General features: G+C 41.1%; 1 protein-coding gene across 1 annotated transcript in view; it reads left to right on the top strand.

Annotated features, from left to right (window-relative positions):
• NID1 (nidogen 1) overlaps positions 1-27,634 on the top strand; it is an 83,225-nt gene that overhangs the window by 22,501 nt on the left and 33,090 nt on the right. The window contains exons 3-12 of the mRNA XM_039530918.1: positions 382-611; positions 1,574-2,013; positions 3,615-3,764; positions 7,063-7,314; positions 10,715-10,915; positions 11,758-12,003; positions 13,219-13,362; positions 16,043-16,171; positions 26,259-26,402; positions 27,255-27,377. Coding sequence (XP_039386852.1) covers positions 382-611; positions 1,574-2,013; positions 3,615-3,764; positions 7,063-7,314; positions 10,715-10,915; positions 11,758-12,003; positions 13,219-13,362; positions 16,043-16,171; positions 26,259-26,402; positions 27,255-27,377 — 2,059 coding nt within the window. The remainder of the gene's footprint in view (positions 1-381; positions 612-1,573; positions 2,014-3,614; positions 3,765-7,062; positions 7,315-10,714; positions 10,916-11,757; positions 12,004-13,218; positions 13,363-16,042; positions 16,172-26,258; positions 26,403-27,254; positions 27,378-27,634) is intronic.

Genomic DNA, 27,634 nt, shown 5'->3' on the forward strand with positions numbered 1-27,634 from the left:
TAAATTTGATACAAGATCTTCCAGGAACAGCCAATCCACTCCATTTTTCTGTTAAAAGGACTTTTCAATTTGCTAAACATAGTACTGAACTTAGGGCTTTTTTAAGCATCCTAATGGCTATTTTACATTGACTTCAGTTTATCTGCGGTAAGACTTTGATTGTGACATTTAAGCATAGTCAAAACAAATGTGTTTTTGGGAAAAAAAAATTAAATCTGTTTCTTTTAAAAAACTTCTCAAAGGAATTTAACAGTCTCTAATTGTGTAATGCACAACCCATTGTGTGAACCCAGATCTTGAATTTGTTTTATAAAGTGTCTTCTTTTTTTCTAATCTTGAATATTTTCCCACAAGTAAATGGAATTTAAATCTTCCCCACAGAGAAACACATTCCAGGCTGTTTTAGCGTCTTCTGATTCCAGTTCCTATGCTGTTTTCCTTTATCCAGAAGATGGTTTGCAGTTCTACAGTGCACACTCCAAGAATGCTGAGGAAAACATTCCTGCTACAGTTGGCTTTAGTCAAGCTGCTACAAACTACTACTTGTGGATAAAACCAGGATCCTACAATATAGTAGCTAATGATGAAGAGTCCATCAGAAACCTGCAGGAGTATGCTTTTAAAATAAATAAATAAACAAACCCAGATCCCAGTTTTTTCTACTGTCTGACATGTTTTTATGCAGTCTGCAATGTGAGGAAAATGTCATAGCTAATAAGATTTCATTAGCCATTGTATTAGAAATCATAAAATTTGATCAGCGTTTTTGAAAAATGACAGGTTTCAGAGTAGCAGCTGCAAAAAGAACAGGAGTACTTGTGGCACCTTAGAGACTAACAAATTTATTTGAGCATAAGATTTCATGGGCTATAGCCCACTTCATCGGATGCATGCTCAAATAAATTTGTTAGTCTCTAAGGTGCCACAAGTACTCCTGTTCTTTTTGAAAAATGAGATGTTTTTGACCAAGATTTTCAAAAGTGGATGCTGATGTTGTCTTCAGTGGGAGCTACTGGGTGCACAGGCCTTTTGAAATTTGGGACACTTTCTGAGAAGCCTAACTTTAGGCATCCCTTTTTGAAAAGTCTTGACCTCTGTTCATAGGTGCTGGAACTGTCTATAGGGGTGCTGCCACTCCCCTGGGCTTGAAGTGGTTTTCATCATATATAGGGTTTACAGTTTGGTTCAATGGCTCTCAGCGCTCCCACTATACAAATTGTTCCAGCACTCCTGCCTCTGTTTTTGTGGGGAAAAGGACAGGAAGGAAAGAGAGCAATTCAGAAAGTTCAGAGTGCTGCTATCAAGGTGAACATGGGCCAAATTATACCACCTTTTCTTCCCAAACCTCCCTAGCTCCAGATAAATTCTAAAAAAGTTCGTTCTCAGTGTATATTAAAAATTCCATCCGTGTGCCCTTAGCTGTATTTTGTATAGGTCTGATGATTCATCCAATTTGTAGTTGTATTTATCAGTGGAGTATAGAATCAAATATGTAGTGATTTTCATATAGAATTTATATTTATTGTTATGTTTACTTGACCCCTTGTTTAATATGGTTATGCTCTCTTTCTAGGAGCAGCAATTCTGGAAGGAAAGGAATCTGGGTTTTTGAGATTGGTAGCTCATCTAATAGCATTGTGCCTGCCAAAATCAGCATCAGTCCAGAATTTGGTGATGATGAACAGTATCAGGAGGTCACCTCAAAACCAGCTGTATTGCACCATGACTTGGTTGAAATAAGCCCGCAACAGGTCCAATATGATGTTCCCAGCAGAAGAGGGGATCAACAACATATTACATATAGAATTCCTCAGTCAGCTTCAGAAGATGACTTACAGCCACCACACAAAACTATAACAACAGAGACACCTCCAAGAGAATCCTCTTTCAGTCAACAGCCAGAACTCTCAACTGGGAAAATGCCACCTCAGTTTCAGGTCCAGCCGTTCCCTCAGCAGTATTCTCAGGTTATAGATGTGGAAGATATTGAAGATATTGAGGAAACTGGGATTGGTAAAGTCATTTGTACTGTTTTAGGCTCTTGGCACCTGACTTTCCCCCTTATACCCCATTCTCCCACCCTAACACCCCAGTGTGGCTTCCACTTTGTCTTGAGACCAGCCTCCTCTATCCCCCCTTATCCACTTGTTTTCCGCTTCCCCCATCATGGGAGGGTGTCAATGAAAGATCTGTGTGGGAAGCATGAAAAGTAGATTTATTTAAGGAGTGCTCTCTAAGCTGCTGGATATAGCCTATTTTCCCCCCAGAATGGCTTCCCACTGCCTCCTCCACCCCAAATTGGCTCTTTCTTTTTGATTTGCCCTTAGACCTCTGAAATTCCAGACAAAGCTATTTAGTTTTGGCAATGTTAGGGGGATGTGTGGACAGTTTCAAGTCCAATTGTAATACTTGACCACAAACATGTATGGCCAGTCGTGCTTACCACAGACTTGTCCCGCAATGGGTCTGTTCTCAGTAACTTGCAGGATCGAATGCTGTGGAGAAACTAGTGTCTCTGTGGAATAAGTGTATTAATACTTCTGAAAGGCAATATAGTCTCAAAGGTATCTCTGTCTTAACAACATTTTTGATCTAAGTTGTTTTGGTTATTATGGTTGTTAAAGTAATGACCTGCATTTTAACTGTTGCAATATGTTGCTGCACTTAGTAGGGATTGTGTGTGTATGGTACAAACTGTTTTCACAGAAATATAACTTTATAAACTCTTTATAGAACACAGATGACTTGATAAAGTCAGAGAACCCTGAGCCACCACTACAAAAGGCTGTTTACAATTTAGGATTCCCTGGTTTTGTGTGTTTAAAAGCTCTATACTAGCAATGCTACTTGTTGAGGCAATGAATATAGCGAATGTGAAGCCGAATGCGACACTGAATAATTATTTGAATGACAGGACTCAGAATGTTCCCTGACCTCAGATGTGAGGATTGTTATATCTGTGAGCTTGGAAGAGCACAGGTGTGTGTTTTGACAGTGGGTGCATGGGCTGTCTGTTGTGGTAACCAGGCAAGGTACTAACAAACTTCAACCGGACTTTATTTTTAAAGTGGAAACCTCTTTACCAAGCTGCTGCTGCACCCTCGGGACTCTTACTCAGCCTCCTCCACTCCTCCCCCCTCCTTCCTGTTTCCTGTCCTTTCAGACTCCCAATAGCCAGTGCTTCTAGTTCTAATAATTACAAGCAACATCTAAACAGCACACTGTCCCTTTTGGTGTGGGCGGGAAACCAGAACCTTGAGAAACTTTCCCCATGTTTAGCTTAAGGACCAGATTGACATCTGGCATAAATTGGTGTACTTCCATTGACATAACTTAAGACAGTAGAGCTCCACTGATTTACAGCTGCTGAGGATCTGGCCTAGTACCTTTTTACTGGAATATTTGGGCAAATTAGCTACATATTGCAAGGCAAGCAAAAATCTATTGCAGTTGTTTGCCCTTCCTAAAAGCTGATCAAATGGGCACAACGGAATTCTGAAGCTAACTCAGAATTGTGTTGTGTCCTAGTTGGCCGTATTGTGACTCTTTATAGATGTTGTTATGGCTGTAATGTAATATGCAGAATAATATTTGGTTGGTCTTTCTTCCCACAGTGTTCCGTTACCATACAGATGTCCAACAGACCTGTGCTAACAACCGTCATCAGTGTTCCGTTCATGCTGTTTGCAGAGACTATCCAAATGGGTATTGTTGCAGTTGTATTGCTGGTTACAAAGGAAATGGCAGGCAATGTGTAGCAGAAGGTAATGTAATTTTTCAAAACTAAATAGTTATACTAACATTTTGTATGAGACATTTAATGTTGTAATACGGTTATATGGATAAATAGGCAATGGGTTTTTTAAAACCCTCTTTAGTACAGAAAGGGGTGAGGTTGCTGCTTTTCTGGTTTAAATGTTTTTGTTATCTACAGTAAAGTGTTGTATCTTACTACAAGAAGTCGCACTGTGTTCCTTGGGAACATTCTTTAGACTTTATTTGACTGACACAGATGAGGCTAACGGTACTGCACTGAGGTTCTCTCTCTCTCTCTCTCTCTCTCTCATCCTGCTGGCTATAGAGTGTAGGCGCTCAGTAATGATGAGGCATTCCTCTTTTACGGGGTATTGCAATGCGCAATGCTCCATAGTAGAAGCCTTTTTGAAAAACATTCACCCCACTAACATGAATGCTGATGCTGAATGCAAGATTGGTCCAAACTGGATGGAAGTTACCCTTCCTAATATTTATTGCTTGGAAAAGTACATTTTTCCATATAGTTATGGGGTGAAGAAAATATGTAAATGTCTTTCTGGAACATATGTTCACTGGAATAAACAATTAACAACCCAGTGCCCTCAGTGTCTAGTCTAGTTCTCTTTCTCCCCCCGCCCCCCATGTAAACAGGAAGCAGACAAACTGGGAAGTGTTGGATGTCTGTAAATTTCACATATAAGCAAATGGGAATACTGCAGTCTTTGGCAGCCCACTTCTTAGAATGTAATGAATATTTTTCAGGAAAATTAGCTACTTTAGATACTATACATTTTAGGAAACCAAATGTTTGTTTGTAGAGCTCTTGTGACTACAAGCTGGACAGCTTTGTTATCAAAGCTTTTATTGTACAGTTGGCAACTTAACACATCGTTTGTTAAAATGGGCTGCCACAGCTGAGGGCACCGCGCTTCTGTGAACCAGACACATCACAGCACACACAAAGCTTCCACATTACTCAGCAGACTCTCCAGACTTCAGCAGTCTGGCACAGAGGCTAGAATAGCCTGTTATATTTGACACTTTAATCACTACAAACCAGTGTTAGTATCTGAATTTTTAGTTTATGGGGCTTTGTGTGGAGAAAAATAATTGAAGGCTGCTTGTGCACCCTCAGTCCCAAAGCATAAGTTGAAGGCAGTGGGCAGGTAACTCTCTACTATTGCAGCCAAGATGATACTTTGAATAATACAGTGAAAAAATGAACTGAATGCTTTAAAACGTCTCCATTTTGAAATGGAGCTAAAATAAGAAATTACACAAGCTTTTCAGCCATGCTTGCTAGGAGAACTGAACATCTAAAGGAAAACTAGAGATTGGTTACGCTTTGAAAAGTTCAGGGATGTTTAGGATCCAGGGTTCTGGTTTGGCTCATCTTTAGAAATAAACTTCTTTAAAAGTGCGCAGTCTGACTTTTATTACTGGAGTCAAAGTACGACTCCTGTTTCTCTGACTTTTTCAGCTCCTATAGCAAAGATCTAAGCTGCTTGATTTTGTTAGATCTATATTTAAACATTGTGCTTGTGTGAGATCCAAAAAGGAATTTCTTATGTATACACTTGTAATCCTTCTAGTAATTCAATCTATACATGCATTTTGACTGTTAAGTAACTGACTAAAAGCTTTCCTTGCTTTCTTGTTTTTACAAAATGCAAAAATTGCACTTAACTCAGTGTTAGTTACAAATTTAAACCAATCCAGAGCAAGGAAAATAAGATCTGAAACTAATGTAACTTAATGCATGTACTTTATACATTAGAAAATACCACAGCACCCTAAATACTAATCCAGAATACTACCTCTGTGCAGCACTAGTGACTAATTGTGTATGACAGAATTTTGAGGAAAGTTGAGATATGAAAAAGGTGGGACTATAATGGTACTCAGCGTAACCTTAAATACAGCAAAGCCTGTTGTGACCACAATAGGAACCATAAAAAAAAATCTTGGTTGCTTAATAGAAGTAAATTTAAAATAAGGAGGAGCAAATTTGTACTCTGTAGCTCTGAAGAGACTTTAGGACAGTGGTTTTCAAACTTTTTTTCTGGGGACTCAGTTGAAGAAAATTGTTGATGCCCAAGACCCAGCGGAGCTAGGGATGAGGGGCTTGGGGTGTGGGAGGGGTGCAGGGTTGGAGTGCAGGGGTTAGGGCTGTGGGATGGGGCCAGGAATGAGGGGTTCAGCATGTGGGAGGGGGTTCTGGGCTGGGGCAGGGGGTCAGGGCTCTGGGCTGGGGGTTCAGGCTCTGGGATGGGGCTGGGGATGAGGGGCTTGGGTTGCAGGAAGGGGCACTGGGTTTGGAGGGGGCTGGAGCAGGAGGTTGGGGTGCGGGAGGGGGTCAGGGCTCTGAGCTGGAGGTGCAGGTTCTGGGGTGAGGCCAGGGATGAGGGGTTTTGGGTGCAGGAAGGGATTCTGAGTTTGGAGGGGGCTCAGGGCTGGGGCAGGGGATTGGGGCGCAGGGTTGGGGTGCAGACTTACCTCTGGTGGCTCCTAGTCAGCGGCACAGCAGGTCCGGCTCCTAGGCAGTGGCCCGCAAGCAGCTCCGCTCCCCCCTCCCCGCCCCAGCTCCCATTGGCTGGGAACCGAACTGGAGTGCGGAGCTGGTGCTTGGGGTGGGGGCAACGTGCGGAGCCCCATGGCCCCCCTGCCTAGAATCCGGACCCGCTGCTGGTTGCTTCTGGGTGCAGCGCGGTGTCAGAGCAGGTAGGCCCTAGCCTGCCTTAGCTGGGCAGCACTGCTGATGAGACTTTTAACATCCCGGTTGGCGGTGCTGTCCAGAGCCACTAGGGTCCCTGGGTGCTAAGCAAGGTGACCCAGTGCCTAACATGCCGGGTCGCAACCCAAACTTTGAAAAACACTGCTTTAGGGCAGACTCTGAAGGCAGGAATTTATATAATTAGGGGGTTTACTGTATGGCATTCGGGTTTTTCTATATAGCATTCACTATTTGCAGATCCTATAACAAAACAGCTTGTTTGTTCAACTATCTATCCCTGGGAAAAATGAAAAAGGACAAGATCTAATTATTGTAACTCTGCCCACTCTCTCTCTTTTTCATAGCAATGAAACTGTAATTGCCTATGCAACTTTACACTGCATTTGTAGGTGGCTTGTATGTCTAACTCTGTGAGCATCTGTCTCTTGCCATGCATGTTGACACTAATTTTCTACTTTCTATTTACACAACATTGATATACCGATTAGAAAACGTAGCTTTGAATAATGTGTTAATTCTGTTTTTACTTTGTGAAATTCTTTACCTTACACTGGTGGTTTTTGATTGACCAGGTTCTCCTCAGCGAGTGAATGGGAAAGTGAAAGGGAAAATCTTTGTAGGAAGTAACCCAGTTCCAGTTGTATTTGAGAACACTGACCTCCATTCTTATGTTGTGATGAACCATGGGCGAGCATACACTGCTATCAGCACTATTCCAGAGGTGCTGGGGTATTCTCTGCTTCCTCTTGCTTCTGTTGGAGGTATCATAGGATGGATGTTTGCTGTGGAGCAGCAAGGATATAGAAATGGATTCAGTATTACAGGTAACTCTTTTTTTTTAAATTAGAACTTGTTTAAAAGGCTGCTTTCTACTTTTTTTGTGGCTTGAGGCAAGAGAACTGTTAAACTAGAAAACTGTGGAGTAAATTATTAAAAAGATGCAGAAGCTCCCTGTTTCCTGACTAGTATTGGTTGGTTGGTGCTAGATTAAAACTTCAGCCCATTTCTCTTGCTGATATAATACAGATATCTGGAATTTTTACTTTACACTAGGCACAGATGCCTAGTAGTCAGAAACCCTGAGCACTGAGTCAAAGTGGATTAGCCAGTTCCCATTCAATGAATTAATGTTATCAGGAAGCAGGTGACCTATTTTGGGAGGCCTGAGTATACCGCACCTCTGAAAATTGGTCTGAGTGTGTTAACAGACCACAATTTTCAGTTGCATTTTTTATTTATTTTTATTTTTAGGTAAAAATGGATGGAATTTTAAATCAGCACTTGACACAGAGGCAGGAGCCAGGTTCCTTTCTTTTTCTTACTTCACATTGTTGGAGTTTTCTAAATATCTCACATCTTACTCTGAATTCACCAACTTATACAGATGCAGGAGCTTTTCAGTTTAGACCTCATACTATGTATAGATGCAAATTCCTAGATAACTGAAAATCATGTCATTTAGCAAGACAAGGTGGGTGAAGTCTCGGGCCCCCTGAGGGGCTGTGAGCAGGTTTCAGGGGATCCATCAAAATAAACCAGTGAGCAGGGCCAACGTTGAACTCACTGGGGCCCAGGGGCAGAATGCTGAAGCCTGAGCCCCCACCTCCCATAGAAGAAGCCGAAGCCTGAGCAACTTAGCTTCGCGGGGGCTCCTTATGGCGTGGGGCCCCAGGCAATTGCCCTGCTTGCTAGCCGCTAATGCGAGCCCTGGCTTTTAATCTACTGGATATGCAGAAAAACAGTTGTGGTGGCGCAGGTGGGCCGTGGAGTTTCTATAGCAGGTTGGGGGGGCCTCAGAAAGAAAAAGGTTGAGATCCCCAGTTTTATTGGACCAACTGCTGTTGGTGAGAATGACAAGCTTTCGAACTTACACAGAGCTCTTCTTCAGGTTTGGAAATTCCAGATAAAAAGATATTACTTCACCCACCCTGCCTCTCTAATATCCTGAGACCAACATGGCTGCAACAACACAATCACGGCTCTTGAAAGATACATTTCCCTAGATTTTCATCTTTAATCTGTTCCTTCTGAATACATCTGGCTATTTGGCAGTTGTCTAAATAGTCATAAAAATGTAAATAGGTCTTAATTCAATAAATCACAACTGTTGCAAAGTGTGGAGAATCTTTCAGCATAAGGAAACCTTTATACTACAGAACTAGCATTCAAAGATGCTCCTCCCCACTAAATAGTAAAGACTTAAATCTGTAGGGTCACTTTTGAAATTATACTAGTACACAAATTTGTAAAATTTAAAATGCTAATGAAAACAATGGGTCTTGTTGTATCCTGGTATGGCAACAAAGCTGGCCTTTAGACGCTTGAAAGAAGCAGCCAGCATGCAACAAGGTAGAAAGGAAACATCCTCAAATGAAAGTTTGGTATAAATATTTGAATGTCCTCAAAAATTCAGTATTTACATTTGTTCCTTTGCAACAGCTGCTGCCTGCTGACATTGCCTAAAATGTGGTGAGATTTTTGTTTATGATACCACATGAAAAAAGTCCTGAGCTTTCTCAGACTACACACTTTTGCTGATGTTTAATATTATCTTAGTCTATCAGTGTGCTATGGGGAGGCTATCATTCTAATGACAGGAGAATTGGAGCCAGAGGACCTGTTCCTGAGAGGTGCTGAGCACCTACAACTCCCTGCAACTTAAATGTTTTGTTGTAGCCACTTCGAGTCTCTTGGTAGTTATTCGTAAGTGGGGAAACCTGTTTTTTCCCCTCTGATTACTGTAAAATCATTTTGGGGCATATTTATTGCCTTGTATATAGGAATCTTTTAAATAAGGCATCGAACAAGGTATATGATAACACGTAGGGTGGGATTTTCAAAACTCCCAAAGTCTTTTAGGAATGCAAGTCCCACTGAATGTCAGTACAAATTGTGCTTCTAAGTGAGTTTGGGATTTTTGAAAATTCCATCTTTAAACAAAAATACAACAAAATGAGGTGAAAGCAGAATTTGAACCTTAAAGGTGAACTTTTTACCTGCCAAGACTGGAGTGCAAGGATCTGTGTTTTCTCCTACAACAGCAAATCAGCCCAGATTCTATGCTGTGCTCAGCTTTTGCTTGGCACAAAAAGGATGTGGGGTTATTGGGGAGCCAGGTACAGCACCCTGATTATTGGGGTATAGCTGTGCTGAGTCACCATGTAGGTTAGATATTTCAGTTGCTTATAGTCCCAAATGAACCATATGCTAACTGTGTCCTGGCTAAGCCCCCAACTTGTACCTCTGTGCTGGACTGGCTATATAGCCACTGATAGCTAAAAGGTCTTCATGCTGGGGGTATTCACAGCTAGATGGATCTGGCTGCTTTTGAGCACCTGCAAAGAAGAGGCCAGAATGCAATGAAAAGCTGGCCCTATGAATACCTAAAGCATATTAGGCATCAGGGGAAATGCTGAACGTTCAACTGAAGTTTTGGCTGGCAAGTGAGAAATTCATTGATTTTTGTTAAAATTCCTATACATTTCAGAAATATTTTTGTAATTCAAGGCTACATATAACTAGAGATGGGCCTGAATTTCTGGATTGATTCAAATTCTACCACTCAGACCCATCTGTGAGTATAATCTGATTTAGAATTTTATGCATCTTTTTTTATTTGATGCTTTACAGTTCTGTGGCACAAATTTTGTCAGCCTCATCAGTATGTTAATTGAATATAGAATTTTGTTCTTGTTTTGTTTTTTGTGTATTTATTTATTATTTTATTTATTTACTTATTGACTTCCTGGAAGCTAGTGCAGGAATTTATAATGTATATTTCAGTTTTTTTTAAATTTGGGACCAGAAATGTTCTGCCTGTTAATAGATATATTTTCTCTAAAGAATAAAACCACTTTTCAACTATAACACACATGATAAGACTTACTATTGTATATTTTGGCTCTACCTCAACTCTTCTCTTGATCTGAAACCTTTTCTTCTGCCTTATTTGCAGTTCAAGTGTTTAGTACCTAAAAGTCTGGGTTCTTTTACTATATTCAGTGATAGTGCGTCAATGGCAATTTCTAGAACTATAATTTTTCCTTTATATGGAGGGGAAAAAAAGTGAACTATTAGAAGATCTTGCATAATAGCTTGGAGAAAATATTTGCTTTTTATTTGTTTGTTTGTTGTTGTTGTTGTTGTTGTTTTGAAGGGTTGTGGGCAACAGTTTGACTAGATGGATTCAAATTTAGTCATGGTTTGCCTAATCTTGATTTCTAGGTGGTGAGTTTACACGGCAAGCTGAAGTTACCTTCCTTGGCAGTAATGAGAAACTGGTTATCAAGCAAAAGTTCAGTGGAATCGATGAACATGGTCATCTTACAATCAGCACAGAAATGGAGGGCAAAGTACCCGAGATCCCATTTGGTGCATCAGTCCACATAGAACCATACAATGAGCTCTATCACTCTTCTAGTTCTGGTAAGAAACAACATGAATTAATGGAGGTGATTATCAACCATATTCCTCAGAAGAGAAAATAAGAATCTGAAAAACATTGCCTGTTACATAGGTTCATACCTGTTTTCAGTGTAGAGTTTACTACCATATACTTGTTCTTTGGCTCTTTGGAACAACTCAATGAGAATGTTGTAATAACCTTTATCTCTGAAAATTGCATGTTCTTGGTCTCTTGGGAGGTTTTAAATTTTTTTTATTAATTATGTGGTGTCAAAAATGCTGGATTGACAGCTCTAGAGACCCTGAAGGGGCCTTTCTTTTATCTACAAAACTGATACAATGTAGACAGCAGCAGTGCAGATTTCCTGCATTGCTTACTAATGTTTCAGTTCTGATCTACAGGGCTCAAGAGGAGAGGGTGATTTGGTTTTTCAGCTTATTCAGTCCTTGGCCTCTTTTCTAAGAGACTACCATTAACTGTCCTATTGCTGTGAGGCTTTTTGCAATGTGCACAATGCTCCACTAGGAACTGGACTGAGACCTATGTATCAGTTTACATAGGTCACTGACCAGTTATCTGGTAGTAACCATCTATCACTGTGACTTGGGCAGGATTTGCTAAATTATGTTTAGATAAATATTTAGCACATTGTTTGAAACTCTGATACATGAAAACAAAAGACAGGCCAAATCAAGTGAAATTTCCTCCCTTTGAATAGAAAAACATGGCAGTGCTTTATAGCTGCTTGTCTGCAAAATTCTGTTTAATACAATCCTGCCTTTGATCCATGTCTGCAGATGGAAATGGGCTTTGTACTCTCCCTTTCCTCTCTCTTATCCATGTGGTATTTATTGTATTTCAGTGATCACATCGTCTTCTACCAGGGAGTACACAGTTACAGAACCAGAACGAGATGGGATTGCTCCCTCCTACACTGTAGCCTACCAGTGGAGACAGACCATCTCATTCGACGAATGCATTCATGATGACTCACATCATGCTATTTCTGCCACACAGCAGCTATCAGTAGACAGTGTCTTTGTCCTGTATAATAGGGACGAACAAATTCTGCGATATGCTATGAGCAACTCAATTGGCCCAGTCAGTGGTATGTATAATGGTAATTCTTCAATTCCTCTTTGGGGACTTGGATTGTGGGAGACAAGCTCCTTTATATTTGACTTTGCATTAGCTGGATGTTAATGAAATAGATTATATAGCTGCATTACTTACCTGGAATTCAAAATACCTATGGAGTCCAAAAATACCTCTTGTAAATTGAGCACCCAACTCCTATTGAATTTCAGTGGTATTTGAGTGCCTAATTCCTAGGATACTTTGAAAATACTAGTTTGAAACTTTTCCATACTAATACATCCATGGAGAATTTTCATTTACCTCATGTACATTTACCTTTTAAACATATAACAGTTCCGTCATCAATGAATCCATTTTTATACTGTATGGGAGCACAAACCCACTGCTGCAAAAAACAACCCAGTACTAGAATGAATCATGTGCCATTAAATAGAAGTTAATTTCTATGAGCCATCTTTCAGCCATCATCGTATTTCATTTCTAGATGATGTGCAATAGCCAATTATACAAAATGTTTTATTAGAGTCAAATGATAAACTTGTTTGGGTGTGTTGGTTTTTTTTATTAATTTTGTTTTTGTTTAAAATAAGTTTCAGATTTAAAGGATTTTGGTGCAAAGGTTGATAAGTCTGGGCAACCTTAATGACAAGTTAGCGAAGTTTGTTTGTTTGTTTTTTTTCTTTTGGCGGGAATTAAATTAGATGTGAGTGAAGGAACAATTTAAAAATGCAAACCAAGTGAGTACAGAAAGGAGTATGTTAGTTTTTGACATCAAGGATACAGGTAGAAATAAGGCATTCCTAGCTACTGGGGAAAAAAAAACACCCAACCCAAACAAAACAATCTTCTTTAGTGACTCAAGAGACTGGAAGGTAACTGCACAAGTGATTTGACTTATGCTGTGGGCTTTTCTGCATAAAAGTGTCATCTGTATTGTTTTTATAATTTACCTTTGTAAAAGTTCTTGAAGAATTTGTGCTGACATGTTTGAAGTAAAAGGTATGATTCATGGTTGACCTGCATCTCAGCTATAGGAACCCCTCTCCCTGATGAGACCAACTGGCACAGAACTGGCCCTCACACATACTGCAGGTGTAAGCAATCTCCCCTCAGTCTCTGCCTCAGTCCCCATGCTGCTGCAGGGATGGATTCAGACTTTAAACTTCCCTTTAAATAAGGCCTCATTTTAGCATCTTCAGTGGCTAAATACAATCTCTTTTAACAGATGGTTCTGCTGATATGAGCCGGAATCCTTGCTACACTGGTACCCATGGTTGTGACACCAATGCAGTATGTCGTCCAGGAACAGGAAATCAGTTCTCCTGTGAATGCTCTGTAGGCTTCCGTGGAGATGGACGTGTTTGTTACGGTATGTGAAACATTTATGCATCAGAATAATGGCTTGTGTCGATTCTGCTTGTCGTCGATGGAATATATTAACCCTCAGAACCAACCCTTTTGACCTGGACTATTAAAACATGTCTTGAAAATCTTGCTATTGGAATATGGTTCTCTAAAGCTTTGTGAGGCAGGAATTCTTTCACTATGTGTTTTGTACAGTGCCTAGCACAAAGAACCCTAAAGCTAATTGGAGCTTGAGTGCTATAAATTCATAGTGGGGGAAGAAGACAGTTCAAAATAATTACACACATTCTTTCCTTGGTGAGCTAGTGCGTATATTAGAACTTTGTAATGGCTGACAGAAATTTTGTAATATTTTTGCCTTTCAAAATCCAGAATTCTTTTTTTCCTCTACTACCAATCCTACCTATGCAGCATATTCCTAAGAGGACTGCTATTTTCTGCTCACAGACTACCTATAACAAATGTTACTATGGCCTTGATCAAAGCAGTTAATATTGAAATCAACAGCAATCTTCCCACTGTCTTCAAAAGACCCAATAAAATCCAATCTCCGTTAGTAATGGATTCCAGTTTGAAGATTTGTGTGAAGACCAAGTGCAATTTTACAATTTATAGCGCAGTTTGCCCCAGTCCAGATAGTCTGGCCATACTGTGTTTATAATATGGTTGAGACACACTGGAGTTAATTAATCATTGTTAAATTCATTTGTTTTGGCTGTCTAGTCTGAATCTGTATTCCTCTTGGTTTACTGGATCCCCTTATGCCATCTCAGCTGTTGCTGACTGGAAAAACTTAGACCAATAGCCAATGCTGTAAGAGCTTTTCTAGATTAAAAGTGCTGCTCTGTTTATATGTTAATACTCCACAGGGTTGCTTTGCTTTTTTCAGATTTTATTGTGAAGCAATCTCAATTTAGCTGCTTATAAAAGAAGAGGGAGCAGTTTTAATGAACTGTTTAAAACCTAACGCCCTCCAGCTGTGTCTCCACAAAGTCTTACTAGGAATCCTGGATGGGAGCACTGAACTCTTTGTACATGTAAAACACTAGTTTATGGATGTCTTGGGCTATGCAATGTATATACACCTCTACCATGATAAAACGCGACCCGATATAACACGAATTCGAATATAACGCGGTAAAGCAGCGCTCTGGGGGGGCGGGGCCGTGAGCTCTGGCGGATCAAAGCAAGTTCAATATAACACGGTTTCACCTATAACGGGGTAGGATTTTTTTGGCTCTCAAGGACAGCGTTATATCAGGGTAGAGGTGTAATTAGTAGTACATTATTTAGAAAAGGACATAGCTGTGGTACCTCAAATACCGCTTGTAATAAGTGTAGATAAATATTTATTTTCAATGTACTATCCAAAATCTTTGCAACTGTCCTGATTTTTTTTTTCTTTTTAAGCCCAGGGCAGCCTCTGTAAACAAGGGATAAAGAAAAGAGGAGAGGAAAAATTATCACAAAGGTCTTTGGGTTACCCTTGCTTTTTGGCTCTGATAACATTTTCACTTCCAGAGACTATTAAATGTATAATTATTATGTGATTTTAAGTGTTCCTCTCCTCCTTTTAGTTAATAATTGAATATAGCTGTTTCATTAGAGCCGAGAGCTCACGTAAAATGGTTGCACTCCTACCTACTACCATAGAACCTGTATCTTGTTAGAGCACTCTAATAAATTTTGTAGAATGGGTAAAGAATGTTTTTGGAAAAAATAGAAGCCATTGGAACCATCTTTTCAAGACTGGACTCATTTAAATGGAAGCACTTCTAAAAAGAAGTCTGTTCTTCTCAGTTGTGTGGAATTCCTGTTTAAAATCACAAATCTTAAGTATTTCACAGGACTCTGCAGTTTAATGTATGACTTACAGAGTAATAGCCATTTTATATTAGGTAAGTTCTCAGGGTAAAATATGTTATTAGGCTGACAGAGCTAAACTGTGATAATGTGCTGTTTTGTTTGACTCTCTCTCTCATAATTTAGTCCCTCCTACATATCCCAGGTCACATTAGAAATTCCATAGATGCCTACACTAGCTCCTCCTAGCTGGAGATCTATAAAACCTGATCATATAAAGCTTGGAATGCATGACTTACAGTTAAAGTTATGAATCAATATCACATCTGTACAAGTCCTCCACATGTTACATTTAGTTAAACTATAGTTGGTAGCTGCTATATGGCACAATTTAATAAAATATTAGTCCATTTTATTTTCTGAATGTGTGCTCTCTGACAATTACATGCACTAAATTATTATGCATTAGTGTAGTTCTCCAAGTAACAAGCCTCCAGCATAATCAGTGATGCTCATGCTGTACATAGCACATATATGAACAACAAAATATATAATTTATTTTAAAATCTAACAAAGTTACAGCAGCAATTGTTGGTTGAATCCATATTGTACCATAATGATAAAGTTTCCTAAGATGACATGATTGCACAAAGCTATAGCAGTAAAGGAACCTTTATTGGCCTGTGGAAAGTTCTTGAATGTCTCTTTGGAAATGTTAAAGAGTAACAGCACAACTGGTGTATGGACTGGTGTTTTAGATTAGTTTTATTCTATCTATTTATTTATTTATTTATTTAGTAGTAGTTGCATGATGCCCTTGTCTCCAGGATCCACATTGTTCACCCCTTTGTAATAACTAGAATCTTTATAACACTCTCCAGATGTTGATGAGTGCTCAGAGCAACCAACAGTGTGTGGCACCAATGCAGTCTGTAATAACCAGCCAGGAACTTTCCGATGTGAGTGTGTTGATGGCTATCAGTTTTCAGATGATGGACGGACTTGTGTGGGTGAGTTCAGTTCCAGATTTTCTTAAATCATGTACTAGCAGGTTTTGGGAAATGTGACTGTTACATAGAGCACAGATGTGGAGTCAGGTTTTGATTCTGCCACTGACTTGCTGTTACTTTGCGCAAGTCACTTAAAGGTGACCTTCAAAGAATTTTTATAACATTAGGTGTGTGTCCTGTTTTCATAGTTTAAAGAGCCTTTTAGTACCCACTGTGGCAAGGCACCTTCTCAGTCTCCCCAGCCTCTGCTGCTTTTAGCCCTGGCGAGACAGGCTTGGGTAACGCAGTCCCCCTTAGGACACAGGGGAAGTCTGCTCCCCGTCTCTCCACCAGTCCTTTTTAAAGTATTTTTACTCCCTTGTGGGAGAGAGTACTGCCTCTCCTCCTGGTGAAGCTCACTGTCTTGCTGCTCCAGCACTCCTGGCAGCAGGGCTCCTTCTCTCTCTGCTCTCTCCCCTCCTTCCTCCCAGGCAGGGTTTAAAAAGGTCTCAGGCAGCCCCAAGTTGGAATCAGCTGATCCTAATTACCCTCAGGTAGCTCCCCCTCAGCTGATTCTAATTTGCTACCTTGGTAACCCTTTCTCAGCTGAACCTGATTGCCCTGTAGTTGCCTCTCAAGTGATAAGAAGGAGGAGGGCCTTTTAACCCTCTGGGACTGGCTCCTACCACTCCCTTGCAGCTGTCTGTCCTGAGTTTATCACACCACTGATTTTTCCTTGTGAAGGTACACTGTAATCAAGCCACCTCTCAATCATCTTTTTGATAAGCTAAACAGATTGAGCTCTCTAAGTCACTAGAAGGCATTTTCTCTGGCCCTTGAGTAATTTTTGTCTCTTTCCTACAACCTTTCCAATTTTTAAACATACTCTTTAAAATATGGAGAGCAGAACTGTATGCAGTATTCCAGTATCAAACTCACCAATGCTGTATACAAAAATAAAATCACCTTCTGACTTCCCTGTTTATACATCCAAGGATTGCATTAGACTTCAAAAAAGCAGAGTTTAACAACTCAGAACTAGTAGGAAAGGTCCCATGGAAAGAAAATCTAAACGAAAAGGGAATTCAGGAGAGCAGGCCGTTTCTCAAGAAGGGGCAACTGCAAACTATCCCAATGCAGAGAAAAAATAATAAATAAAAAAGAGGCCATTATGGATGCATTAGGATCCCTTGAATGACCTGAAAGTCAAAGAGAATCCTACAAAAAAAAAAAATGGAAACATGGACAAATTGTGAAGGATGAGTACAAAAGAATAGCATAAGCATGTAGGGACAAACTCTGAAAGACTAAGACACTAAATGAATTACACCTAGCAAAGGACATAAAAGGTGATTAAAAAGAGGCTTATCGAGCCTTATACTGGTCTAGTGGAGGTGGGGGAAGCCATCAAAATGATTTAGTAAAGCTGTTAATGTCCCAAATGACATTCTCCTAAGCAAATGAGGGAAAAGGAGTCTAAATGAGATTACTATAAAATGGGTGTACACGGCAGCGTATTATTGCCTAGGCAGAGAAGGCCTAGGCCTAGGGCGGCAAATTTATAATAGCAGCATTTTTGTAAATGCGGCATCAGTGACGCCATGATTGTACCAATCATTGCACGTATTGAAACCACCAATGATGGCGTGATGCCATTTAGTAAACATACTCACGAGAATCCTAAACGTTAATAATGTGACCGAAGGAAGAAATTAAGCAGTTCTCAGTTAAAAAAATGCTATACAAAAGAAAGGGAAAATGAAATGATAGCAAAAATGCTCAAAATAGATTCCCTTGTTGTATCAGTTAGTGCTGATAGTGAGACAGAAAAAATAGTTGAAAGTAGTAGTGAAGTAAAAAGTGAAAATATTGGTGTTTAATAAGTTCATATGGGGCTGGGGCCAGCAATTATTTCAGGGCCTAGGGGCGGCAAAGTCATTAATCCGCCACTGGGTGCACAACTATTCTCAGAGTGGTTGTCAGTGTTTCACTGTCACTCTAGAAGGACATATCTAGTGGGGTCTTGCAGGGGTCAGTTCTGCATCCAGTACTAGTCAATATTTTCATTAATTATTTGGATAATGGATTAGAGAATGTGCTTATAAAATGTGCAGGTGACACCAAACTGGGAGGGGTTGCAAGCACTTTGGAGGACAGGCTCAGAAATCAAAACAATCTTGACAAATTGGAGAATTGGTCTGAAATCAACAAGATGGATTTTTCTTTACTGAATGTGAAAACTACACTTGCCAAGGAAAAATCAAATGCAGAAAATGGGGGATAGCTATGTAGACAGTGTAGTAGAAAAGGATCTGGAGGATGTAGTGAATCACAGACTGAATATGAGTAAGGCCTTTTGTTTTCAATTTTTATTTTTTAAATTTTCCAGGTTTTATCAGGTTTTATTAAAAAAAAAAATAAAAACAGAGGAGAAAATGTATAAAAAACTAAAATGAAGGGCAGGGGGAGGTGAGGAACGGAAGAGTGCCTGGTTGGGAGTGTCCTCTGTGTGTCCATGTTAAATGTAATCTGTTCATGATCACTGGTCCCTAACAACCACCTACAGTCCAATGAATAATTCATCTTTATCCATCATGATGAGGTCCAAAACAGAGCTACCACATGTTGGATGCAGTATCTTTTTATGTTAGAAAATTATCATCTATGACTTTTAGAAAGACTGATGCTTTACTAGTACAGTTCTCAGCTAAGTTTTCTTGAAGGCTGAATATAAATCTAAACAAACGTGATTTTTAAAATTGGCTGTCTTCAGATCTCAGCTCTTTCATACTTGCCTGTTACTTTCAGCTGTGGATTCCAAATGTAATTGGTGTTCATAGTTGTAAAGAGGGAAAAATTAAAATGAACAGTTACTAACATGCCATCTGATTTCACAATGTCTTCAAATTTAAGGCAGGTCAGTCTTAACTCCAGTTTTAAACTGTCCCATTGTGTTGCTCCCACTTCTGAGCATATGCTGACAAACTTTCTGCTTGCTGTTTCTGAGAGCTGGACTGCATTGTTGGGGTCCTGAAGTGAGCTGGCTGCAGTAGGGTTACCCAAACAGGAGGGGCCAGGGGGCCATGGTCCCTCCCACTTTTTACCTGCCGTAAGGATGTGTAGGGGGGTGGAGAGGAGCAAGCAGGGGGCTGGGTCGGGGTGGGGGAGGGAGAAGAGGCAGCACCAGAGTGGGGCCTCAGGGGAAGGGATGGTGCAAGGCAGTTGTTATGCTGTACAAAGCACATGGGATCTTTTATAGCGGAGAAGGCAAAAACGCCACATTTATTGAGAATACAGCAGTTAGCATATGCTTTACACACTCACTCTCTCTCTCTCTCTCCTGTATAGCAAGACTAACTCAAAGCCCCATGGCAGAGCACCCTGTTCTTAGTCTTTTTTCTCTGTTGAAGTCTATGGATTTTGCTGTGTCAGTTTCTGACTGGTTACTTCTTAATTGGTGTATCTTTCGATGTAAACATTCCAATACACCTCCAAGAGGGTCATCCTGTCCATTGTTCCAATTTAATCAATTGTCCTTAGGGGTGCCAGCCTTCACCTCAGGGTCGTCAATCTGCCCTTCATTATGGATGCACGTTGCTGATTCTCTGATGTCCTTTAAGTCGCTTCACTCCTTCTTCCTTGACCATCTGGCTATAAGGATGGCCTTCACACCTTATCTTTTCCTGATGCATACATTCCTCATTCACACGAACAGTCTTTTACAGTTAAAGGTATACAGCAGTTTTTATGTTGAGTAAGAAAAGGCATTGTAAATTAAGCCTTCCTAAATCTTATAATCAAAACAATTTACTTCCACTTTCCTCTAATCTCCTTAACATAGACACAATACAAGATCCTGTCTCTTACTTTCTAAACCTTAAAACAAAGAAATGTTTATTTAACTAGAGTGTCTAATTTTGTAATACATGTAGGAAACCATAGTAGACATTATAACTTATCCTAAAACAAAAGGGTGACCATAATCAGTCATAAGGATTGTTCTGGTCTGTCATTCCTTTCTGCTATTCAAAAAGGGTGGCTGGCAGGATGAAATCAAATCATACATTAATTCTCATAGTACAATTATAAAATCCTGCTCCTACACAGGGCTCGGGGAAAAGGGGCGGCACGGTGGTGAGGCCTCGGGAAGAGGCGATGTGAGGGTAGGGGCTCCAGGAGAAGGGGCGGCACGGGAGGATGGGGCCATGGTTTGGGCACCGTCAGCCCCCCAACTCTTATGGACCTTCTGCTGCTCCTGGGCTGCAGTCCATGTGGAGAGCATGGAATAGGGAGTCCATATTCTTTGAGTAGGACCCAAATACCAATGTTCACGAGGCCCACCTTCTACCCTTGTATTATGCCATTTATGAAACTACATTTCAACACTGTTGGAAATTCCTTCTGACTTGAGACTAGAAAGACAATTCTTCCACACCCTTTCTCCCAGACAGGGATCAACAAGTGGAAAGAGGGAGAATTCAGTTTTTTTGCTCTCTTATATTTTAGTCCAGATAAAGGTCTGTCTTCAGCTTGGTGTCATTCTATGTAACTCTCAGATTTATCATTTGGGTAATGTAATGTGCTGTTTAGAACCAGTACCTACTAATGCTGTTGTGGATCAGTGCTGTGTGTAGGTTGGGAATCTTGGAGTTCCTATTGGAACTTGCTAAAAAGGAATTGTAACTGCAGAGCATTGGCGGGAGGGAAACCGTGCTAAATCCCTGCTTAAAAAGAAATCTAAGCCTCTAGGGTTTTGAGGAAATTTTATTGTTAGCTGTGTAATGTCAGGTGGCCTGTGAAAGCTTTAAATAAGTAACTTTATTGGCTCTGCTAAGTAACTTTTTATTAAATATTTCCTTTCTTACATATTTGGTTGTTTCAACATCTGCTTGGTGGAAACCTGAATTTAAGAATAACATAGTCAGGCGTTTTCCTACCGTGGGCAAGTACAGGCTCACAGAATTTTTTTTCCCTTACTCCCTCTCAGGCTTTTGCATTTACAGAAGTTCAATTTTTATCATAGCTAGCTAAGTCTGAGGATGCTTGTACAGAATGCGTATTTAACATGGATTTCTTTGTGCGCAGATTAATTTCCCATGTGGAATTTTCATTCTGTTTAATATTATATAGATTCTTTAAGGGGTTGGATGCCTTGCCCTGGAGAAATTTAAAAAACCCCAAGAGTTTAAAAATCAAAAGACACACTGGGGAAAAAAAATCATGCAACTTGTATAATAATTTATGACACTCTTTTTGGACAGTCTTGTGTTCGCACCTCCTTTTTGTGTGTGCCCCCTTCAGTTTGAAAAGTCACCTGAAAGACAAGGTAGGGTCAGGCAATGGAAGAGTTAATATTGGCACTTAATCTTTGTGGCACTTCCAGTGATAAGCTCTGGCCAAATTCATCCCTGACATAATTCCATTGATCCCCAGTTTGTCTCTTTCTTTCTAGCAGAGGCATTGCAAAGATACACTCTGCAGTGTATAGGGCTGGAAGGAAAATGGAGAGTACTTCGTTGATGAAAACAAATCCAGTGGCTCTCTTCTTCCCTTCTCCTTTCCCAGGGACGGGGAGTCAGCACTCTGCAAATCTAAGCACCAGAGCGGGTGTCTGTTGCCTTCTTTTGTGCTTCTTCAACTTGCTCTCTCAAGGCAGTGCTCTTACTCAGCTTTTGCTCTTTCGTAGTGCTTGTATTAAATGCAAGTGGCATGAAACTCCCAAAATCTTGTGACCTATTAGCATGTCAAGGTTACTGGATTCAGAGTAGCAGCCGGGTTAGTCTGTATCTGCAAAGAGAACAGGAGTACTTGTGGCACCTTAGAGACTAACAAATTTATTTGAGCATAAGCTTTTGTGGGCTACAGCCCACTTCTTCGGATGCATAGAATGGAACATATATTGAGGAGATGTGTATATATACACATACAGAGAGCATGAAAAGGTGGGAGTTGTCTTACCAACTCTGAGAGGCCAATTAAGTAAGAGAAAAAAACTTTTGAAGTGACAATCAAGATAGCCCAGTACAGACAGTTTGATAAGAAGTGTGAGAATACTTGCAAGGGGAGATACAAACATTGAATCCAATGGCTCAAAGAAAAGGAGTACCTGTGGCACCTTAGAGACTAACAAATTTATTTATTTATCTAAGGTGCCACAAGTACTCCTGTTCTTTTTGCGGATACAGACTAACCCGGCTGCTACTCTGAAACCTGGAATGGCTGAGCCATTCCCAGTCCCTATTTAAGCCTAAGTTGATTGTATCTAGTTTGCATATCAATTCCTGCTCAGCAGCTTCTCATTGGAGTCTGTTACCGCAAGGTTACTGGAGCTGTCTCCATTTTTACTGAATATTTAGGTTAGTTGCTGCATAATATGTTTTTCCATTGACGACAGGGCTGCCCGGGGGTGGGGGGGAGGAAATGGGGCAATTTTCCCTAGGCCCCGGGCCCTGCAGGGGCCCCCCACAAGAATATAGTATTGCAACTTTTTTTATGGAAGGGGCCCCCAAAATTGCTTTGCCCCAGGCCCCCTGAATCCTCTGGGCAGCCCTGATTGACGATGAAGCTGTTAATATGGTGTTGGGCATAGGCTGTTGATCAGAAGCTGTTGATTCCATCAGAGGTGGAGAAAAAGGTTGTAAATGGGTGCTGTGCTCAGATTGTGGGCTGCAGGTTAGGAGGGTTTTTGGATATACAGCCCAGAGTATAAAACCGGTGTGTGTGTGTGTGTGTGTGTGTGGCTCTATGCTAAAATTTACTTTCATAGAGCAACAAATCTAAATGATCCCAACTTTGTCAGTGGTTTTCTACCAGGGCTTTCCATGTGGAAAAGAAGAGATGGTGACTCTCATCATAGATCTTGCTGTGACAGCAGTGTTTGCTGGTAGCACTGTAATCTACATGTCTGTACTGCTGAGGGCTTGGCTACACTTACAAGTTGCAGCGCTGGGAGTTACAGCGCTGCTCATGCAGCTGTGTAAGGGCCAGCGCTGGAGTGTGGCCACACTGACAGCTACCAGCGCTGCAGTGTGGAGTATTGTGGGAAGGGAAGGGAAGTGTCGCGGGTTCCCCCCTGTGTTTGCCCGCGCCGCTGTGCATCGCTTCACATCCCAGCATTCATTCCGGCAGCGTTTGCGCCATTGTGAGTGTCTTTCTGTTACTCTCTGTGAATCGCGATTTCTGTGGCAAATGGAGCCCGATCTGTGAGGACTCTGCTGATGAGTGTCACCAGCACAACACGTTTGGCAGTCGAGCTATTCCTTCAGCTCCAAAGTGACAGTGAGGAGTCGGCGATGATATCAATATGGATTTGTCTGCGCGTGTGACACTAGAGTGCTTTGCGCATTCACGGAAATGCTCAGCACCGAAACAAGCACTGAGTGGTGGGATCACATCGTCATGGAAGTCTGGGATGACGAGCAGTGGCTGCAGAACAAAGCCACTTTCATGGGACTAGGACACAAGATTTGCAATCTGGAAGATGGCAAATCCAGACAGCTAGAACCAGTTTGGTTTGATGCAAGTTTGCAAGGCAATTAATCGCATCCTGCTAAGAAAGACCGTGACTCGGGAGCGCAGGACATTGTGGATGGCTTTGCACAAATGGGTTTCTAACTGTGGAGGCGATAGATGGGACGCATATTCCTATTCTGGCCCCACCTGGCATCAGTATTTCTCTATGGTTCTCCAACAGGCTGGCCTGGAAAGGTGCATGATGACAGTGGCCTGTTCAGGAAGATGCAGGCAGGGACTTTTTCCCAGACAGGAAGATCACAGTAGGGGATGTCGAAATGCCCACTGTGATGCCTTGGCTCATGAAACCCTATACAGGAAGCTTGACAGGAGCAGGACCGGTTCAACTACAGGCTGAGCCGGTGCAGAATGACTGTGGAGTGTGCGCGTTTAAAGGCTCGCTGGAGATGTTTGTATGGGAAGCTAGACTTGGGAAAGCAGCATAGCGCTTGCTGTACCCTCCATAATATTTGTGAAGGGAAGGGTGAAACATTCAGTGAGGCATGGACCACCGAGGTTCAAGTCCTGGAGGCTGAATATGCACAGCCAGAGAGCAGGGCTAATAGAGAGGCCCAGCACAGGGCTTCAAGGATTAGGGATGCCTTGAGGGAAGAATTTGAGGCTGAAAGCCAACAGTAATGCTTGCTGCCTTGCATGGGAGTGAATTGCACTGCTTACACTGTTATTCTATTATCCATAATAATAATATGATTTGCAGTGCCTCTTTCTTTACTGGGCTAAGGTGTCTTTCACTATCTGCTATAATAAAGACTGTTTTCAAAGCCAAGAATTGTTTTATTGAAAAGAAAAAAACTTCCTTGACAGACAGACAGACACACAACATTTCATTAACACAAGAGGGCAAGGGTGTGGGTTGGTGAACTGTACAGTCACAAGTTTGCATATGCCATGTCTGGACTGCTGTTTAATGAATCCTGCACTTCAGGGTGCATATACTGCATGGTGATGGGGTTGAATGCAGAGGGTAAGGGTGGTGGTAGGTATCAGGGCTGGTTCAGGTGTTGGAGGCAGCTGGTGGTGGTAAGAGCCTGGATGCTGGGGAAAGGTGGTTCTCTTGGCCACTGCATTTCTCTTGCGGGTCCTGCTTTCTTTCTCCACTCCTTCAATTCTTTTCTGTCTGTAGCAGAGTGCTGAAGAACAGTTTTCAGCATGTCCTCTTTGCTCTTTCGGGATTTTTCTCAAATTTTGAAGCCTCTGTGATGTTGAACATCTGGGCAGTCCAGTCAAGGTCACTGTACACACAGAAAGGACAACATTTAACACGGGCAGCATTGTATCCACTATCTCCAGACATGAATTGTTACGTGTTCTCACTTGCAAGTTCTCACTTGCATTCTTTATCCCAAAAGGAAAACACAACAGAAGCACACGAATGGTGAGTGAAATCTGGAGTGCTAGAGGGGTTGTGAAGATGCAGATGCATTTTCACAGGACTTAATCCTGGAAGATGTTTCTCCAGAAACATTTCCACCCAGAAAATTCCTCTGCTTGTCCTTCTGCAACTGCTGGCTGCTGCTAAGAGCTCCTGGCTGCATGCCTCCAGGAATCTCCCAGCCTGCTCAGAAGTGTCCATCGTTACCCTGGGATTGGGGCAGGGTCACCCCCCCATGTTGTCCATCTCCCTGGCTGCAGCAAACAGGAAGGAGACACCTGAGGCAAGAGCAGTAGAGTGCAAACTGATGTGCAGAGTGGCTGAACAGGAATTCTGGGATAGGATGGGTTTTCCTGAGAGAGAAGTAATTCAGACCTTGCTCTCCGGTCATCCTGTCCCTCCTAGAAAAGAGCCCATGAAGGGGTAGCTCTCGATGAGCACTCATGCACCAGCTGTGGCTGCACGTGTTGCAGATTCAAATATTTCTGGGGACAAGGGGATTTCAAAATTGATTTTAATTCTTTTTTGCCTCTTCCCCTTCTCTTAGACACAACAAGTAGGAGCGGGAAGTTCTGGAGAGTGATAGAAGTAGTGTTGGGCATGGAATAGCTGTTGTTACTGTAGGAAATGTGATAGCAAACACAGCTGTAAATAGATTATGTGATAGCTGCTGCAGTTAGCCAAAACTTCTCTCCATTAATCTACAAATGTATTTGGCGCCTACTGAGTCACAGCTCCCATCTGCTGCCAAGTGACAACAATCCTGGGACAGTTTAGTGGGATACTGAATTATTCCCAGTGTGTTTGACTGATAGTTCAGCCAACATGTTGATAGGCCTATACAAGGTTATTTTCCTGACATTTTTGTCGACCACTACTTGATTCATTACAAAAAGGAAACATCTTTTGGATGCTAGGATTTGTGTGTGTGGTGACTTCTCTGTTGCATAGAACAATACATTTTTGGCCCAAACCTGCAAGGTGCTAAGTAGACTGAAGCCCTTCATTTGTAAAATGGCCTTGTCCTGCAAGGTACATAGTGTAAGTACAGACTGATAAATAAAACAAAGGTTCCTTTGTAACTTATACCTTTGAAAAATTGCTTTTCTTTCTCTGAAATGGATCTTTAGCTGCAGATTAAGTAGAGGGGAAATTAAATGTGTAAAATCTCATTTTTAATTCTGTGTTTATCTAAACTTACAGCTGTTGAACGTGTTATAAACCATTGTGCAATGGGCACACACAACTGTGATATTCCTCAGCGTGCCCAGTGTGTGAATGTTGATGGCTCTTCTTACATCTGCACATGTCTAGATGGCTTCTCTGGAGATGGACGCTCCTGTGTAGGTGCGTAACGCCATTTATTTGTTTAGACCGGTTTGGTGATTATTATATATACTAGTGAGCCAGCTGATACCTGCCTTGGTTTGATTTTTAAATCACTTATTTCCGATTTTCAAATAGAAAGTGTCGTGGTTGATAGGTCTCCTGACAGACATAAATTCAACCCTTATGTTTCCCCCCTCATTTGTAACCCAGGTTAAGTTGATAAGTAGCCTGGCTCTGATGGGAGAATTGCAATAATCTTAAACAGTTCTTAGTTATGGTCACCTAAACAAAACAGGTCAGATCCTCAGTTGGTGTAAATCAATGTAGAGCAATGCCTGTTTATATCAGTTGAGGATGTGGCCCACCATGCCCGGCACACAGAATTTGTAATAGTAGCATGCTTTTTTTCACATTACTTGGACTACAGGGCAGTGGTGGCTTCCCATAACTGTATGCACTGGAACCTTTGCCAGCCAAATCCTAACCATTTTATAGGGTCCACCAATCTATAGATCTGTTGCTTCAGAAATCCAGATTTTTTTTTTAATAATGTGGGTAGGTATCTGTTAGTAAACTGTCAACAATGCTTTTTCTTAGAATTTTCTGTATAAATTTTGCATGCTTTACCACTAGAAAGCAAATCCTAACCTAGATATGGGGGTAAAACTTTCAAAAGCAACAAAGTGGCATAGGAGCTGAAGTTCCATTGAAAGTCAGTGGAATTTATTAGGATCCTAGGTGTTATTTTTCAAAGTGACTGAGACCTCCACTCCTAAGCCACTTTGGCACCTTAAAACGAACAACTTAACTGTGATCTATAAGCTATTGTATATCATGAGACATTATCTGGCCTGATCTTCTATTTTACAGATGTAGATGAATGTCGTCAGAGCCGCTGTCATCCAGATGCTTTCTGCTACAACACTCCTGGGTCTTTCAGTTGCCACTGTAAGGCAGGTTATCGTGGGGATGGTTTCCAGTGTGTGTTAGGAGGTAAAGTTTTACAGTTCTTCAATTTGGGACCAGAAATAAAGCCCAGGAATCAGAGGACAAACATTTAACCTATTTCGTTGCTAGAACAAAAAAATATTAGTAGCCTTATTTTTTTAATGTAATATTTAATTGATCAGTGGCTAGTGTCCAAGCATTCTGAGACTCCTAAGTGTATTTAGGGCCAGATTTTCTAAACGTCAAATAAATAGGGCTGTATGTAGTGGGTTGATACCACAGTTGTGTATACACAAGGCCAA

This window comes from Mauremys reevesii, linkage group 3, assembly GCF_016161935.1.
Source record: "Mauremys reevesii isolate NIE-2019 linkage group 3, ASM1616193v1, whole genome shotgun sequence".
Classification (NCBI taxonomy): domain Eukaryota; kingdom Metazoa; phylum Chordata; order Testudines; family Geoemydidae; genus Mauremys; species Mauremys reevesii.